This window comes from Mastigoproctus giganteus, chromosome 2 (genome assembly GCF_048544385.1).
Source record: "Mastigoproctus giganteus isolate SK-2022 chromosome 2, ASM4854438v1, whole genome shotgun sequence".
Lineage (NCBI taxonomy): Eukaryota > Metazoa > Arthropoda > Arachnida > Uropygi > Thelyphonidae > Mastigoproctus > Mastigoproctus giganteus.
In genome coordinates this window covers 112,013,316-112,032,356 of record NC_143576.1, presented here as the reverse complement: position 1 = coordinate 112,032,356, position 19,041 = coordinate 112,013,316, and the positions used below count along the sequence as shown (strand labels likewise).

Here is a 19,041-nt window from a genome sequence, read left to right as displayed (position 1 = left end):
CACATGTCTAATTAGTTCATCTGACATCCATTTAGTTCTAAATCTTGAACAATATTTCTTAGTTGGTATGAAAAGCCTAGTAGCTTCCAAGATTACCTCCCTGAATGCTTTCCATTTTGAATTTGTTGTTGGTAACATGATCAGTTGGTCCCACCGTATAGATTTTAAATATTGTTTCATTCCACTGTAGTCACCTTTACGAAAGCAAAGACCCTTCCCTTTACATGCCCCTCAATGTGGGCACCTGTACGTGGTGAGGGGACCTCCCAGTGACTCTGCTGGACTTCCAGACTAGCATCACTGGGATCCACAGCCCGGGTTCCAGGCTTAAATCAATGGAATCTGGCATGTTTGCCGTGCGCTGCGACCCGTGGAAATTCGGAAAGGAGGATCCTGGTGGTTGGGGGGTCCAGCTTCAATACACCACTTTGGCCCCTGCTTCGACAAGACGGGTGGTCCTGGAAGGCCCAGCTAGGATCAATCAGCTAGTAGGCTCACCTGCGAGGGTCAACCGTGTCAGTGCCATGCCCCTACCCTCATGGTCTGGGGGACAGGATTCAGGCTGGTGGCGGTGCGGGTATGGTGCCTGGGTAGCCCTGGCGTTCCACTCCTGAGCGCATTTATTGCATGCCGGGTAGTGAGTGTCCCTTCGGGCTCCGTTGTGGGTGGGGAGCCTGGGCACTGAACCATTCTAAACTTTCATGAATCCTGATAAATTTTCCTCTTCATTGGCCACAACCCGGTCTCTATCATGAAAACATAGACGGAGATACAGATAGCATTATTACTACAAAGAGGCAGCGAACTGAAACATTATCAGGGCCTGTCCCAAGGTTTTTAATTATTCATTCTACTAACGAAAAACCGATTGGCAAAATGTCACCCTTCTTTATATAAAAAGGGTTAGATGGGTTAGCAGGGTCACCCAAATCAGTTAAGAGGCTCCATTCTGGAGACCTCTTAATTGAAACTAAAACTGACAGGCAGTTTGAGCAGCTACTCTGCGCAACATCAATTGGAGGAGTACCCATAACAGTGACACCACATAGAACACTCAATTCATCGAGAGGTGTCATTTCGGAGTGGGACCTTCTCGACGTAACCGAGGAGGAAATCTGCTTTGAATTGAAACCACAGGGAGTTACTGCCGTCAAGAGAATTAATGCGCGTAGGGATGGGAAACTTGTTAAAACCAGGAGCACTATCCTGACTTTTAACTCGTTTGTTTGTTATTTGGTTTTTAGGAGCATTAGCAACTAAGGCCATATTGCTCCAGGATATGCGGTGGTCATTCCCTGACCTTTCCGCATCCTCCGTATTTGGACTTTTAACTCGCCTAAACCTCCTGATGAGATTAAAGCTGGCTACATCAACTGTCCAGTGCGTCCATATGTTCCGAACCCTTTACGGTGTTTTAAATGCCAGAAGTCTGGACATTCTCAAATGACCTGCCGTGGAGTCCTTGCATGCGCTCAATGTGGTGCAAAGGACCACGAAACAACAGCATGTTCAGCTGAAAAACCCACCTGCATTAACTGGGAGGGAGAACACCCAGCCTACTCACGAGCATGCCAGAGGTGGAAAGAAGAAATTCAACGGCTGAAGGCAGAGCTAAATATACCATACCAGGAGGCAAGGAAATCGGTGAAACCCCTGAATATCAACAAACCTACCTACGCCCAGAAGGTAGCAGGGAGATGTTCCATCGGAACTCAGACGGACATAACCATTCCTCCAAAAGAATCATTCACTCCCATCGCACGTTATCTCTTATCTCTGCTAAAGATCAATCAGCTGCCACTCCTATATCGGTACCTCCTATTGCTCCACAAGTAACAAAAGCAATTGCGAAAGAAAAGAATAAGAAAGGTGAAGTACCCCCTAGTACCCAAGAAAACATGGATGTCGAGCAGAAGGAGGTACCCGAAGATTCAGTTTTGGAGCTCTTTGCTGAGGAGGAAATGGACGCTGGTCCAAGACTGAAAAAGGTAAGCCCTCAGCACCTCGGAAGCCGCCTGATGGACCCACCAAGCCAAAATAATGGCTAAATTCCTACAGTGGAACTGTCGTGGATTCCAGCGAAACAATGATGACATCAAGGCCTTTCTGCAAAAGCATGAGCCAGTCTGCTTTTGCTTACAAGAGACATACCTGAAGGCAAATGAAAACCCTTCGTAACACTACTATCATTCGAAAGGACAGAACTGGGAGTGGACCTGCTCATGGGGGGGTGTTGCTATAATTCTGGGCAACCATACCTCATATCAAACTATTGCGCTCACCACCAACATAGAAGCGGTAGCGGTTCGCCTTATGGTAGGGTTCTTAATAACAGTCTGCTCAGTTTATTTGCCACCTGGGGGCTGATATCTCCCAGAGAGACCTTAATGATCTCATTGTGCAGCTGCCTACTCCTGTCTTACTCCTGGGCGATTTTAATGGACATAACTCCCTGTGGGGTAGTGTAAATGTTAATGGAAGGGGACGTGTCATAGAGCATATGCTCAATGACCTACCCCTTCTAAATGTGGGAACTAACACCTTTTTCCACACGCCTACCCATACATTCTCTGCTATTGACCTCTCTCTCTCTCTATATGCTCCCCCTCTCTCTCTCTCTCTCTCCTTCCTTCAATCACTTGGGAGGTAGAGGAGAATCTTTATGGAAGTGATCACTTCCCTGTGATAACCAGCCTACTTAAAGGGATGCCATGCTCACCTTTCAGGTTACCGCGATGGAAAATTGATCAGGCTGACTGGAACACCTGGTAGACTTTAACATCAGTACAGTCAGTCAGGAGCCTATCAATGACGCAGTGGCATACATCATAGAAAGAATTGTCCATGCAGCTACAGTTCCGAAAACATCTACCCGGTTTCTGCCATTTCCAAAACTTTGGTGGAATACTGAATGCACAGCAGCAAAAATATTCCGAATATTCCGACGATTTCCTACCACAGCCAATCTCTTAGCCTTCAAACGTGCACGTGCGAAAGCATGATATATTCGTCGTCAGAGCCAAAAGGAGTCGTGGATCCGCTTTACATCCACTATTACCCAGTCAACCAGCATTAAAGCTATTTGGGACAAAATCCGGAAAATTAAGGGTAAATATACATCACACCCTTCATCGGTCCTGGAGTATAATGGATGTGTTATTGCAGACCCAACTGCAATAGCCAATGTACTTGGGGAGACCTTTTCTGCCATCTCGTCAACATCTGCCTACTCCCCAGAATTTCTGGTCTGGAAAGATAAATTTGAAAAGCAGCCAATTAACTTTAAATCTAAAAGGTCTCATCCCTATAACGGGCCCGTTACCACGGAAGAGTTAGAAACAGCTCTAACTCTTACCAAGGCAAGTGCTGCTGCTGGACCAGATCTTATCTATTATGATATGATCAAACATCTGTCTGCAAAATCCATGGACCAACTGCTTTTTCTATATAACAGAATATTTCAAGAAGAGCAGTTTCTGGATTCCTGGCATAAGGCAATCGTGTTTGCCTTTCCTAAGCCAGGAAAGGATCCTAAACTCCCAATGAATTACCGTCCTATTGCTCTGACTAGCTGTCTGTGCAAAATTCTGGAGAGAATGGTCAATGCCTGCCTTATCTGGTATTTGGAGGCTAATGGGTTCCTCTCCAGATTTCAGTGCGGCTTCCGTAGGAATAGGTCAACTTTGGACCATGTAATCAGGCCCGAAACTTCCATTCGATATGCCTTTTTAAAACGAGAACACCTGGTGTCAGTGTTCTTCGATATGGAAAAAGCGTATGACACTACTTGGAGATTTGGAATTTTAAAAGACCTCTACAGCATCGGCCTTAAAGGTAATCTCCCCAATTTTATTAAAAACTTTTTATGTTATCGTTCTTTCCAAGTCCGTGTAGGATCTATTCTCTCGCTCTTTTAGCCAAGAGGAGGGAGTACCTCAAGGATCCATTTTAAGTGTTACACTTTTTGCCATTAAAGTGAATTCCATCACAGAACAACTTCCTCCAACTGTAAACTGTGCCCTCTATGTTGACGATTTTAGCATATTCTGTCATTCCTGCAACATGAGGGTAATTGAGAGGCAACTGCAACGTGCCATTGACCATTTGAACTCATGGGCAATGAATAACGGGTTCAGGTTCTCTCCACAAAAGACTGTTTGCATGCATTTTTGCAGAAAGCACAATCTTCACCCTGAACCTGAGCTGAGGCTTGGACATAATGCTATCCCAGTAGTACCTGAGACTAGATTTTTGGGGCTTATATTCGATAGAAAGCTGACCTTTCTAGAACACATCCGTCAACTATGTGCGAAGTGCATGAGAGACTTGAATATCCTACGTGCAATCTCTTCACATTCTTGGGGTGCTGACCGATGTATCCTTTTGTGCCTCTATCGTGCACTCATATGATCTAAGTTAGATTACGGGCGCCAGGTATATGCATCCTCTAGACTCAGCGTACTCCGATGGTTGGATCCTATCCACCATCAGGCGGTCCGTATTGCCACTGGAGCATTTCGAACTTCTCCTGTCCATAGCCTCTATGTCAAAGCGAATGAGCCCTCGTTATCGCTTTGCAGGAAACAGTTGTCTCTACAGTATGCTTTGAAACTGAAATCCCTGCCAGACCATCTGACGTGGACACCCGTTTTTGAGCCACGTTGGGAAAATCTGTACAACAATTGCCAGACTGCCAATCAACCATTCGGTATTCATATCCAAAGGCTACTCAATGATCTGAATATCACATTAGACAATGTTGCCCCATCACCAGGGCAACCTTTTCCACCCTGGCATGCTCGTGTCCCAAACTACAACTTTTCCCTTAACAATTGGAGAAAGGACAGTACTCCATCCACCGTCTACCTGCAGCTCTTTTTAGCACAGCGCTCGGAACATGCTGACTTCTTGCCCGTCTACACAGATGGCTCGAGGTCAGAAATGTCTGTCAGATCTGCAGCTGTTTTCCCAGACACCACAGTATCTGAGCAGATCTCCAACGAATGCAGTGTGTTCACTGCAGAGCTGCACGCGGTTGAGCTAGCCTTAGATCGTATACAAACCACCCACCACAAAAAATATATTATATATACCGATTCTCTGAGTTCACTGCAGGCTTTATCATCGATGAGGTTCAACCCTCATCCTGTCCTGACCCGGATACAGCAGAAGCTGCACTTCCTTGCACAATTCGAATTTGATGTTCGTTTCTGCTGGATCCCAGGCCACATTGGGATCTCAGGTAATGATTTGGCAAACACTGCAGCCAAATCAGCGAACCTATTTAACTCTTGCCTGTTAGTCCCCTATACAGACTACAGGCCAGTAATTCGAAAGAAACTGGTATCCCAATGGCAACACACATGGCATGGACAGGCTACAAACAAGTTATATGAGATTAAGCCTGTAATTGAACATTGGCAGTCTAGTCTGCGCAGGAACCGAAAAGAGGAAGTTTTTCTATCTCAGCTCTGCATAGGACATTGTCACTTGACACATTGCTATCTGCTGAGGGCAGACAATCGTCCTATGTCTAGAAATTGTGACACCATTTTAACAGTCCGTCATATTTTAATTGAATGTCCATCCTTTTATAATGACTGCCGTTTATGTTTTAGCCATCTGTCTGAACCTTATACACTCAGACAGGTTTTATCGGACAATGACAACGTGTCAGCTATTTTTAAGTTTTTACAACTTATTAATTTAAATAATTCTATCTAGAATATTTTTATCGTTTTATGCTATATGAACATTTTATATCATATATTCTTTTACAATAATATACAAACAATTTTAATTTTATAGTTTTATATTCTACATCTTTTTGACTTGGTGCATTATAGCCTTAGATGCTAATGCGCCATAAAACTCTAAAACAAACAAACCCTTTACACATGATGGTAGTTACCTCTTTGAGTAAATCCCATTTCAGCACACTGTGATCACTGCCACCTAGTGGTTCCTTTATCTGCAGATTCTTAATGCATGAACAATCACTACTGATAATCAGATCAAGAGTATTACTCCCTCTAGTTGCCTCCGGAACATGCTACTGTAGAAAACAATCATCCAATAAATCCACAAAAGCCTTGCTAGTGTGAGTGACCAACCCACAAATTCCAGTCAATCTCTGGGAAATTGAAATCCCCCATTATAAGACACCTTGATTTACTGGCCCACTCTATTTCTCTGCACAATTGCTCATTATACTCATCAGATTCATTAGGCCTATAACACACCTACTCTCATTTTTTCTTTCCTAGTGCTTATGTCACACCAAACAGACTCAACATTGCATTGTCACCAACATCAATTGGATGCACTTCCTTAGATTTTGTGTTTCTTAACTAACAGCATAACGCCTCCTCCTTTCCTGTCCTGTCTATCCTTCCCGTATGCAATGTACTCCCCAAATTCCAATTCTGAACTGCTTACATCTGTGTAATACCGTGTCTCTGATATCCCAACAATATCTGCCCTCATCAAATTTATTAACTATACTCCTAGCATTGGTGTATATGCAAGTATATATGCACCCGTTTCTACTCTTAGTTACTCTAACACAGCCCATGTATTGATTTGTTCCACTATAACTCCCAGCAGTCCTGAAAATCCCCATTGCCTTGCTTTCCAGGCTGCTGCTCATTTCAATAGAAGCAGTGCAAGAATCACTTTCACCTCTGCCAGCAGCTACTGTTAATCTCTTAGTCCGTGTATCCTCCAAGCCAGAAGTTTTCCGACCCACCTAACACTGCCTCGATAGCATCAGCAGATATTCTTGCACCCTTTCTATTTAAGTGTATCCCTTCCCTGTAGAAGCAGTCTCTCCTGTTAACAAGCCAGGCTGAGAAAAATTCTACCCCTTGAGCCTAGCACAATCTCTCCAGAGCCAAATTGATTGACAAGGCTCTCCATATACTCCTCCCTATCGTGTCTGGGCAGAATTTCAGACACGTTCAAATTCACTCAACCCTAACTCACGGCTTTTTTTCAACATTGACCTGTACTTGTTAAGTAATTCCCCCGGTATCCTACTCTTAATATCATTTGTGCCAACGTGTACAACAATATCACCTTTTGTGCCCTTAAATGATGATATCTGCCCTACAACGTCATCTACCTTTGCCCCTCTGGCAGACATACCCTGGTCCTGTATTGTTGCAGTCATATGACAAATACTCGTATTGTTGCAAACATACTTACTGCAGTATGATTGTTGCAATCATACTTACTTCAAGAAGTATAATTGTGAAGTCATACTATTCAAAAATTCTAAAATGTTAGAACTCGAGATACTATCATATTCAGGTATCATGATTAAGGGAGCAGCATGGTGACCAGGCTGACTCGAGATATCATACTGGTCACAAAAAATACGTCACGTGCTCTAATCACGCTACTAGTGAGTGCTCGGCACAGACTAATAGTGTGAATATGGAAGTGTCTCTGGCGGAAGCTGCGAATGATGTCACTTCCATGACCGATCAGAATTACTCAGCAGGAATCCCCAAGAATGTTTCACATCAAAAAGTTAACAAAACTGCGAGCCCATTGTTAAAATATTCACAGCTCATCCCCTGCCCCCATGTCCTTTTAATTTTCCACTACCCTGAATGTAGTACCACACAATTATTTGGTACATTTTTCTGTGGTTACTGCTACCCAAATGCAGTACTTTGCATTTGTCAATGTTAAACTTCAGTTGCCACTTCTCAGCCAATATGCCCAGCTTTTCTAGATCCTGCTGCATACTATCTTTACTGTCATTAACAACTCTGCCAACCTTTGTATCATCTGCACACTTTGACATTAAACCTGATATACCTTCATCGATATCATTGATAAATAAACAGAACAACACTGGGCCCAACACTGAACCATGGGGGGACTCCACTAATAACATTAGTCCACGAAGAGCAGTGTCCATTTATTACCATCCTCTGTTGTCTCTCACTCAACCATCCCTTTATCCATTGTAGCAGTTTGCCCTTAATGCTATACCGCTCCAATTTGTACAGCAGTCTTCTATGCGCAACAGTATCAAAAGCTTTCCTGAAATTCAAGTATATGATATCAATATTATTTTTTGCATCCAGTTCCTTTGCGACGACATCATAGTATCGAATCAGATTGGTCAGACAAGACTTCCCCTTAACAAACCCATGCTGAATTATTACTACAGTATTTTCATAGTGTACTTGTCATTGCTGCAGTCATAGTGTAAACTAAACATAAGATAATAATTCCCTCTATGCTAAGCAGCAAACTTTTAAACAACCCGTGTAAGGTTTAAAATGTACTTTAATAACCCTTATAAGCTCTAAATGTAATTTAATATGCTGATCATAAATATATAGAATTAAAATATTAAAAAAAATTTGGCAAAAAAACTGCCACTATTCAATAATCTGTAGCATAGTTTTCAATTACCTTTATCTTTTTTTTTTTTTTACCTCTGTGCCTCTTTCCTTTTTTCCACACTCCAAAATTAATTTTCAGTTATAGACATATAATTATGCATTTCAACTCATCTTGTTATTTATTCAGGTACATTTTAATCTTCTAATAATATAAAATCAGTATTAATTACATAGCATCAGGAATATCATCCTGATCAATAATGATGATTTATTAAATTACTTTACTAGCCATTTTCTAATTTAGATCCTTTATTGTCTCTGTATTGGTATGAAACACTCTGTTCTGGATAGATTATGGTGGATGTAGTCCCTTGAAGATGTTGGCTGTGATAATTTATTCCTTTTAATCTTTGTGATATTAATGAATATGGTTGTTTTAATATATCCATATCTACATCCTTTAGACCTTGAAAAAAACTAATTTTTATACTTTTATATATTTGTTTTATTTTTTTTGTTTTATAATCTTGTTTTATAAAGCTTGACCCTCCCTGTACATTAATATTTAATTTGTGTATTTTAATTATAATCTATAATTTATTACTAATTAGAATTTCATCAGAATTGCATTAAGAAATAATTTTCTTATTCTGTACTCTTCATTTGCTTTTTAAATTTCATTCTTCCTTATGCTAATATTTTCTAAGCTTGGCAACCACATTTTGAATGCTGCACTCTTTCTCTAATACATTTTAAAAATGTATTAGAGACTGTATTACAATTTCCATATCCCTTTCTTCATTTCAAATTTTGACTTCTATCACTGCTTTTTTCTATTACAATAAATAATTTTCCTTTATACTAACCTTGCTATATACACTTATATACTAAGTATATTAATATTTTTGTTTCTAGATTTTCCAGATAATAGGGTGGTCTCTTGCCATTACTTGCAATATTACTGTATTGTATTCTACCTATGAATGGAGCAGAGGATTTTTACCAGATATGGGAATAACAGTGACTTATGCAGTACTGCATCGGACAGCATGGGCTGCAGGAATTGGATGGCTTATATTCATGTGCATTACTGGAAGGGCTGGTAATGTATATAATAAAATATATAATTAATCAGAGGTGGCAAAAAGATTTCATTTAATTTTTTTTCATGGTGATCAAAGCACTTAAATTTTAAATTCAAGAATTAATTAAAAAGGTTAACTACTTAAATTTTACTATATAACACAGCTTTTCAGTTTAAATGATTAAAAATGCTATGTAAACTGAAAGTAAGACTTTGAATGAGCAGTGTGTAGTGCTTATTTTTTTTGAGATTTTGTAATTAGCATTGGCAAATGAGGCTAAGCAGCAAGTTTATATAGCATCAGAAAAAAAAAAAACATGTTCAATTCAATAGGTGAAGAAATGTGAATATTTTTCATTATCAAATATTATGTAACTGAACAGAACAAAAAAGCATATATAAATAGATAAAAGTGGCAAAGAACTTTAAAATAATTTACTGCATTTCACAATGCAATTTTCCACTGCAGTGTATAATATGCATTACTTAGTTATCGCTAATATGGAAGTAAAATCTGCATATGCTGTTTAGGGATGAACCCAGTTCTGGAGTATGCTGTATAAAGCTAGATCTGTATTAAAAGTAGACCTAGACAGGTGGTCAATAGAATTGTTAGAGAGGAGAGTTATATGATACTTGATGTATTACAGATATATGAAAACAGTGATTTTATTGATGTTAATAATTTGACTTTATTTCTTTTACTAATTTCAAATATAAATACCTGTCATAAATTTAAATCAAGAGGTGATGATTGTAAATTAAATGTACAAAAATTTTTCTTTAGTCAAAGAGCAATTGTCTGATGGAATAAACTCCCATCTACTTTTGTGGAGGTTGGAAGCTTATTAGAATTAGCAGTGTCATATGATGCAAGAAAGCAAGCTTATACAACATCACCCAAAAAAAAAAAAAAACCTTCCCATTTCACCATTTACTCCAAAATCCAGTTGCTCCAAAAGTTTGTCCAGTTCTTCCTTGAATCTATTTAGACTATCAACTTCCACAATGACAGATGGAAATTTGTTCCGGCAGTCAACCACTCACTGGCTAAAAGCAAATTTCTGCACATCTATTTTGCCAACTGTCTTTCCTGAATTTGAATTTATACCCCCTCAAGTGTGTAATCTGAACAAGAGGAAGAATCATCAGCATTGAGCTTGCTTGAACAATTCAAAGCCTTACACATCTCAATCAGATTACCTCACAGGTGCCTAGTCTCCAGACACTGTAATTTGCAGAACTTAAGCCTTTCTTGGTAAGGGCAACCCTTTGTTCCCCTCACCAATCTCATTGCCCTTCTCTGTACTTGTTCAAGCAGCTCTACATCCTTCCTAAAATGAGGCCTCCAGCCAGACCTGCATGCAGTACTCAAGATGTGGCCTGACCATTGCCTTATGGAAAGGGATAATCACCTCCGTATCCCTGCTAGCAAAGTTCCTGTATATCATTAACAAGATCCCATGAGTTGCTCTTGCAGCCCGTCTGCCGTGCTCTGAAAACTTTTTATCTAACTGCACAATTATCTCCAGGTCTTTTTTGTTCTCTGCTACGCTTGAGTGTTTTCTAGATTCTGTTGCATTAGCATGCTATCATTAACAACCCTGCCAACCTTTATATCGTCTGCAAACTTGGACATTAAGCCTGATATACCTCCATCAATATCATTAATAAATATATAAAACAACAATGGGCCCAACACTGAACCCTGGGGGACTTCAGTAATAACATTAGTCCACGAAGAGTAGTGTCCATTAATTACCACTCTGTCTTCTCTTACTCAACCATCCCTTTATCCAAGGCAGCAACATGTCCTTAATGCCATATTGCTCCAATTTGTACAGCAGTCTTTTATATGCAACAGTATCAAATGCTTTTCTGAAATTCAAGTATATGATATCAAAATTATTTTTTGCATCCAGTTCCTTTGTAACCACATTGTAGTATCCAGTCAAATTGGTCAGGCAAGATTTCCCCTTAACAAACCCATGCTGTGTCTGAACTATAACTGCATTGCTGCTTTAATCTGTGACTCCATTATTTTCCCTGGAACAGAAGCTAAACTAACTTTATAATATAATATAAGGCTATTGCCCTAAACAAATTATGTAATATAATATAATAGAAATTTAAGAAGAGATTAGCTAAATATTTGAAAGAAATAGGTAAATGAAATTGGTAAAAAATAAACACTAATTTTTATGAGTAGATTTTTTAAGAGTAGATTTATTTATTTTTATTTTATTTTTCAGCTGGTTCTGCATAAGCTTGCCTCCTTGCATCATTTTGTCAGTGCATTACTTGATACTAATAAAAAAAAAATTGGAAATTGAAAAAAAGGGTCCTCCTAATTAATATAGAAAAAAATTGCAAACTGTTGGCAACAATCACAATCATGAGCAAGTTAGAATTTCTGATGTAATACAAAGTTAATTTTAGAATAATGAATAAAAATAATATGAGTAGATTGTTGCTTGTCTCAGACACTAATCCAGTCTTCTTAAGTTTACATGTGCTAAAAACATGTATTCCATCATTAGCTGCTATGAATTCTGCATTGAATTTATGCTTTCATTGATGAAAGTCTAACAAAGTAGTTAGAAGATACTGTGAAGCACCCTAGTGGCTGTCCTGAGGTGTCTCCTGACCATTAACTTTTATTTCGGTATCAGGGACAGCCTGTGACACCTATAGTCGCCATAGAGGTCCACTGTGGCTGTTTATGAAGTTCTACCAAGGTTCAAAGTAGTTGCTTGGAGCGTATTCTGTACTGTTAAAAGATTGCAGGTTGAAATAGGAAAGTTGGGCTATATGGTGAAATAAGCAAATGAGGTTATTTTTAATGTCTAAGAAGAACCATCTGGTACAGTGCAACTCCACCTCATCGTATATCTTGATCCAAAAATATGACATAATGTAATAGTTTTTTTTTTTTTCCCTTCAATTATTCTTTAATGATGAGACACCAAATCCCCCCCTTTCGACTTTACTCTTAATATTTTTGAAATTTGATGAGATATGAAAAAAAAATATATATTAATAATAATGGTGTTGTTAACTCTGTCCCAGGCTCATGAAAAGTCTTATTTTTTCACTATTTATTTAAAAAATGGAAATTAAGACAAAAAGTAAATGAGACTTAAGCAAAATAAAAAAGAAAAAATCTTTGGGTAACAAATATCCAATCTAAGTTAAGTGAACCAAATTTAAGATAATAAATAAATTTTCCGTTTATACCCCGAGACAACCACACAGACAGAGGAGTTCACAAGACAGAGAGAATACAATAAACAGCACCGTATTCAGCAGTCACGGGCTTGAACCCCAGTCACTCTAGGCATGTGTACCTATGCACCCTCACTCCTGACCACTCGACTATGGTGGCCTAAGATGGTATGGGCATACAGAAAGGATGGGATAAAAGAGATTAACTAAGCAGATAATCAAAGCAAAACAATAGTAACAGAAGAAAGAGGGCTAATTAGGATTAAAATTCAAACAGGAAATAGAGAGCAGGGAAAATAGTGAATGTAAGGTCAATAATTCTAAATGACTGATTTATATTAGTAGTGTCAAATAATGCAAAAAGCAAGCTTATGAAATATCATCCAAAAAAAAATCCCAGATCACCTGGCCATCCTCTCAATAATTTATCTAGTTTTTCTTTGAATTTCTTTAAACTACACTGACTGAAGGCAAATTTTTGAAGACTGAGAGAGGTTTTGGGGGCACTGCCCCAGATGTGAGAACAATATTTCATGGTAGGGTGAATTTGAAATTTGTACAGAATGAGCAGCTGTTTGGAAGAAAAGTAATGTCGAGAGTGAATTATCAACATGCATACGAGGAAGAAGACGAAAATGAAGCAGAAGAAAAGCAATTTGCTCCCAAAGAAATTTCATTCAAAAAAACTTGAACTATTTAATACACTTTAAAAAGCAAAAGAACTCATACTAGAGATTGATCCAGATGCAGAGAGAAGCGAACGTTCGTCGAGGGTTAGATAAGCAAATTGATTGTTATCGCAAAATCATGGAGGAAAGGAAGAAAGCTACCACTGTTCAATTGAAGTTAGATAAGTTTTTTTGCAAAAAATAAAATTTAAATCATACTGTCTTTTTTAAATTTATTCCTTAATAATTTAAGAACTATGCAGTGCATTATAGGTACGTATTGAGTAAGAAAAAATATGTTTTTACAATTTCATAATTTTCAAGGATTCATTATAATTATTCCCATTGTTTCTTAAGTTTGATTAGTGCGGTTTTAATATGTGCGGTATATTTCAAGGATTCATTAACCGCACTAATCAAGGGTTTCCTGTATATCAGCTAATGCAGCATCAGCCAAAAAAAAGAAAAGAAAATCACACCATTCCCTCCAAATGCCTGTCCAGTTCCTCCTTAAATTTATTTAACCTATCAACTTCCATGACAGATGGAAGTTTGTTCTAGCAATTAACTACCCGCTGGCTAAAGGCAAATTTCCGCACATCTATTCTACATCTGTCTTTTCTTAATTTGAATTTTTATGCCCCCTTAGGTTCGTAATCTGAACAAGTGGAAGGATCCCATCAGAATTCACCGTGCTCAACCCATTCAAAGCCTTATACACCTCAATCAGATCACCGTGCAGGTGCCTATTCTCCAGCTACTGCAATTTGCAAAACTTAAGCCTCTCTTGGTAAGAGGATCCCTTCATTCCCCTCACCAATCAACCAATTGTTCCACCAATCACCCGCTGGCTAAAGGCAAACTTCCGCACATCTATCCTACAACCGTCTTTCCTCTATTTGAATGCCCTCTCAGGCGATTATTCTGAGCAAGAGGAAGAATCCCATCCGCATTGAGAATGCTTAAACCATTTAAGGCTTTATACAGCATAATCAGATCACCTCACAGCTACCTAGTCTCCAGACACTGTAATTTGCAAAACTTAAGCCTTTCTTCGTAACAGCAACCCTTTGTTCCATTCATTAATCTTGTTGCCCTTCTCTGTACTTCTTCCAACAGCTCTACATCCTTCTTAAATTGAGGCCCCCAGACCTGTATACAGTACTCAAGGTGTGGCCTGACCATTGCCTCATACAAGGGGATAATCACCTCCTTATCCCTGCTAGAAAAATTCCTGTATATCATTGACAAGACACCATGAGCTACTCTTGCAACCCGTCTGCACTGCTCAAAAAACATATCTGCCTGCACAATTACTCCCAGGTCCTTTTCATTCTCTACCACTGTCAGTGTGGTACCACAGAGTTCATATGTTACTCTGGGATTACTGCTTCCCATATGTAGTATTTTACATTTGTCAATGTTAAACTTCATTTGTCACCTCTCAGCCCATCTGCTCAACTTTTCTAGATCCTGTTGCAGCAGTGTACTGTCATTAGTGTCATTAACAACCCTGCCAACCTTCGTATTGTCTACAAACTTGGACATTAAACCTGATATACCATCATCAATATCATTTATACATACAGACAACAACAATGGACCCAACACTGAACCCTGAGGGACTCCACTAATAACATTAGTCCATGAAGAGCAGCGTCCATTGTTTACCACTCTGTCTTCTCCCACTCAACCATCCCTTTATCCATAGCAGCAATTTGCCTCCAATGCCACACTGCTCCAATTTGTGCAGCAGTCTTCCATGTGCAACAGTATCAAAGGCTTTTCTAAGGTCCAAATATATGATATCAAAGTTATTCTTTGCATCCAGTTCCTTTGTGACTACATCATAGTATCCAATCAAATTAGTCAGACAAGACTTCCCCTTAACAAACCCATGCTGTGTCCGAGCTATAACTGAAGTCTTGTCTAGATGACCTGCAATGCTTCTTTAACCAGTGCCTCCATTAATTTCCCTGGAACAGAAGTTAAACTAACAGGTCGTAATTACTTGTCTTCCCCTTTGATCCTCCTTTGTGGATTGGGGTCACATTTGCACATCTTCAGTCCATGGGTACCTCCCCCGAGTCCAGGGAAGCTCTCATAATTATGGCTAAGGATTTGCTTACTTGATTTACTGCCTCCTTTAATATAACTGGATAGATTCCATCCACCCCAGGTGCCTTTCTTGTGTTTATCTTCAACAATTTCTCCTCCACTTTACTCTAAGTTATTACAAGATTATTTAGCTTACTGCCAGAGTTGAATACACCTCTGGCATTCTCCTCCCTGAATAACTCCTCATGTGTGAATGTCAATGCAAAATATTCATTTAGTTTGTTAGCTACCTTAGCAAGATCATCAACAGTTGAACCATTGATATCAAGTGGACCAATCTGATTCATCCCCTTCGTTCTAGAGTTTACATAAGTAAAGAACTCTTTGCTGTTTTTCTTTGCATCCTTTGCCAAAGATTTCTCGTAATCTGCCTTCGCCTGCCTAACCTCCTTTGTAACTTGGTTACAGACCAGCTTATATCTATCATAGGCTTCTGTGTCACATGTTAATTTATATGTACCCCATGCATTTTTCTTCTTTGTCACATGTCTAATTAGTTCATCTGACATCCATTTAGGCCTAAAACTTTAACAATATTTCTTTGTTGGTATTAAAAGCCTAGTAGCTTCCAAGATTAATTCTTTGAATGCTTCCCATTTTGAATTTGCTGTTGGTAACATCATTAGTTTATTCCACTGTACAGAATTTAAATACTGTCTCAGACCACCGTAGTCACCTTTACGAAAGCAAAAACCCTTTCCTTTACCTTTGATGGTAGTTACCTCTTTGAGTAAATCCCACTTCAGTACACTGTGATCACTGCCACCTAGTGGTTCCTTTATCTGCAGATTCTTGATGCATGAAGGATCACTACTGATAATCAGATCAAGAGTATTACTCCCTATAATTGCCTCCTGAACATGCTGCTGTAGAAAATAATCATATCCAATAAATCCACAAAAGCCTTGCTTGTTTGTGAGTGACCAACCCACAAATTCCAGTCAATATCTGGGAAATTAAAATCTCCCATTATAAGACACTCTGTTTTACTGGCCCACTCTATTTCTCTGCACAATTGCTCATTATGCTCATCAGCTTCATTAGGCCTATAATACACACCTACTCTAATTTTTCTTTTCCCAGTGCTTATGTCACACCAAACAGACTCAACATTGCATTGTCCACCCACATCAATTGGATACACTTCCTTAGATTTTGTGTTTCTTAACTAATAGCATAACCCCACCTCCCATCCTGTCCTGTCCTGTCTTGTCTTGTCTGTCCTTTCTGTACACATTGTACTCCCCAAATTCCAGTTCTGCACTGCTCATGTTTTTTTGTGACACCATGTCTCTGATATACCAACAATATCTGCCTTTGATGTCTTGACTAGCACTTCAAACTTATCGAATATATTAACTATACTCGTGGCATTGGTGTACATGCAAGATACATGCACCTGTTTCTACTCTTAGTTACCCTGAGAGTAGAAACATGGTTGATCGTATTCTTCCTCTTGCTCAGACTGCATACATCAAGGGTATAAATTCAAGTTGAGGAAGATATTTGGAGGATAGATGTGTGGAGATTTTCCTTCAGCTAGTGGATAGTTGATCGTTGGAAGAAGCTTCCATTTATTGTTGGGGAAGTAGTCAGTTTAAATAAATTCAAGGAAGAATTTACAAATTATTGGAGTGTGATGTGGGAGGTTTTCTTTTTTTATGTATATATTTATTTATTGTTGACTGTTGAATTAGGCTTAAACATATCAGTTGCTTGATATAATGAAAATCTATATCTAGGTAATTTTTGATGGCTATGTGAGAAATTTTTGGCCCTGACTTTTATTCAATCTCTTTTTCATATTTAGACTCACCTGTTTTCTGTCTTGGCATGCATGCTTTCTGCCTCATTCATAATTTCCAACAAATCATCTCGGATTTGTTGGAAAACATTGTTTTACGTCTGCTTACTATATTTGGTGGTAAAGCTTTGAGAAACTTCAATTTTCCAGAAATTAGTAAATAAATTATATTCATTAGCTTGTAGTTTCCTTCCATGCTAGGGCTATATTATAAACACATCTTTAATATTGATGACATAGGTGAAAGTTCAGTTTTGGAAAAAAAGAAGACATTTATATTGGTGTCTTCTATTTTTTCCGAAGTTGAACTTTCATTATGCCATCTCTTTAGGCATTCTACATTTCCCTTGATCAAGTACATTACATTCAGAGGTAAAAATATGGCCTTTATGTCTCCCTTTTTTAAGTTCCTCACAATTGAGATATGAAAAAGTGTTATTCAGGTAAGTTTATTTTTTTCAAGTGTTTCTTTACAGAAGGTAGAAACCAGTGAAAAAAACATTCTTTGAATAATGCAGAGTCCATCCATGCTGATTTTTGTGAGCCATACTAAACTGATAAAGAAGAACAATTTATATTTTTTTAAAAGTCATAAGATAAATTGATTTACTAACAACAAAAATGCAGCAATTTGTGAGATCCAGTTGCATTGCTAGTTCTCACCCTTTGGATTTCTTGCATCCCATTGCCACAGGCTCTGCTTTTTTTTTTGCCGTCATTTTTGCAAGTAACGTCTTATAATTTAGAAATGTTTTGTTCATAATTATAGAGTTCTTTTCTAATTAATTTCTCTGTTAATAAATTTTGAGTGGTAGGCTAATCAACAGGTAATCTCTCCTTGCCAATACGCAATACTATGACATTTTTTTTCTAATATCCAACCATCCCTTGCTGTGAAGGTTTCAGCACCATCAATCTTTTGATACAAGATGAAGGCCTTTCTTTTGGTGCTGCATTTACAGATCTGCTAAGTAGAGTTCTGTATATTGTCCTCCTTCCATAGAGCACAGCCAAATTCTGGTTTCTTTAAAGTGGAATGAGAACTTAATGATCACACAAACTGAGTGCAAAATCTTTCTATATATTTTTTTCCAGTCTTTTATAGTTGTCTTACCCACACTTAATTCTACACCAATTTTTTAAACTCGTGGAGTCTTTTCAGAGAATCCAATATAGTTATTCATAGAAACAACTCTCTTCTTTTATTGCCCTATTTCTTTAATTTATATAATATTTAATTAAATTATGTACTTTAATTACAATAACAAATAGTTTTACTGATACAAACAGTGTGGAACAAACACACAGCTGACCTCTCAAGAAAAATACAATAATAGCTAGGCATAGTGTACTACACTAGTCACACATATACTGGACCAGCACGCAAGCACACTGCAATGTGTAGTGTGCCATGGGCATTAGACTGTATGTTTTAAAGAGGAAAGGTAGTGTATTGGCGAGTTGGTTAAGAGAGCTTCCACTGTATTTAACAAACCAAAGTTACCTGGGCTTCTATTGTACTTAAAAGACTAAAAATTAATTACCAGGGCTTCTACTGCATTCATCAGACTAAAATTACTAGGGCTTCTACTGTATTCATCATGTTAAAATTACCAGGGCTTCTACTGTATTTAACAAACTAAAATTACCACAAGCCTTATTTACTTGAATGCAGTGGCAAGTTACTCCAGGGTCCTAAGGTTGGGGGGCAGGACTTGTGCAATTACTGTAAGAAGTAAAGTTTCTTTATCTTGCATTTCATTTACTGTAACTATTGCT

At 38.4% G+C, this 19,041-nt stretch overlaps 1 protein-coding gene across 2 annotated transcripts in view; it reads left to right on the top strand.

Moving 5' to 3' along the window:
• The window catches only part of LOC150089498 (O-acyltransferase like protein-like), a 201,657-nt gene that overhangs the window by 160,714 nt on the left and 21,902 nt on the right, over positions 1–19,041 (top strand). Inside the window, exon 14 of one of the 2 annotated variants that reach the window (XR_016546670.1) lies at positions 9,279–9,352. Coding sequence is in view for 1 of the 2 variants with exons in the window: in XM_090368626.1 (XP_090224752.1) it covers positions 9,279–9,465 (187 nt within the window). In the remaining variant the exon portion in view is untranslated. Of the gene's footprint in view, positions 1–9,278; positions 9,466–19,041 lie in introns of those variants that run through there. The other variant, XM_090368626.1, reaches the window with a different exon arrangement.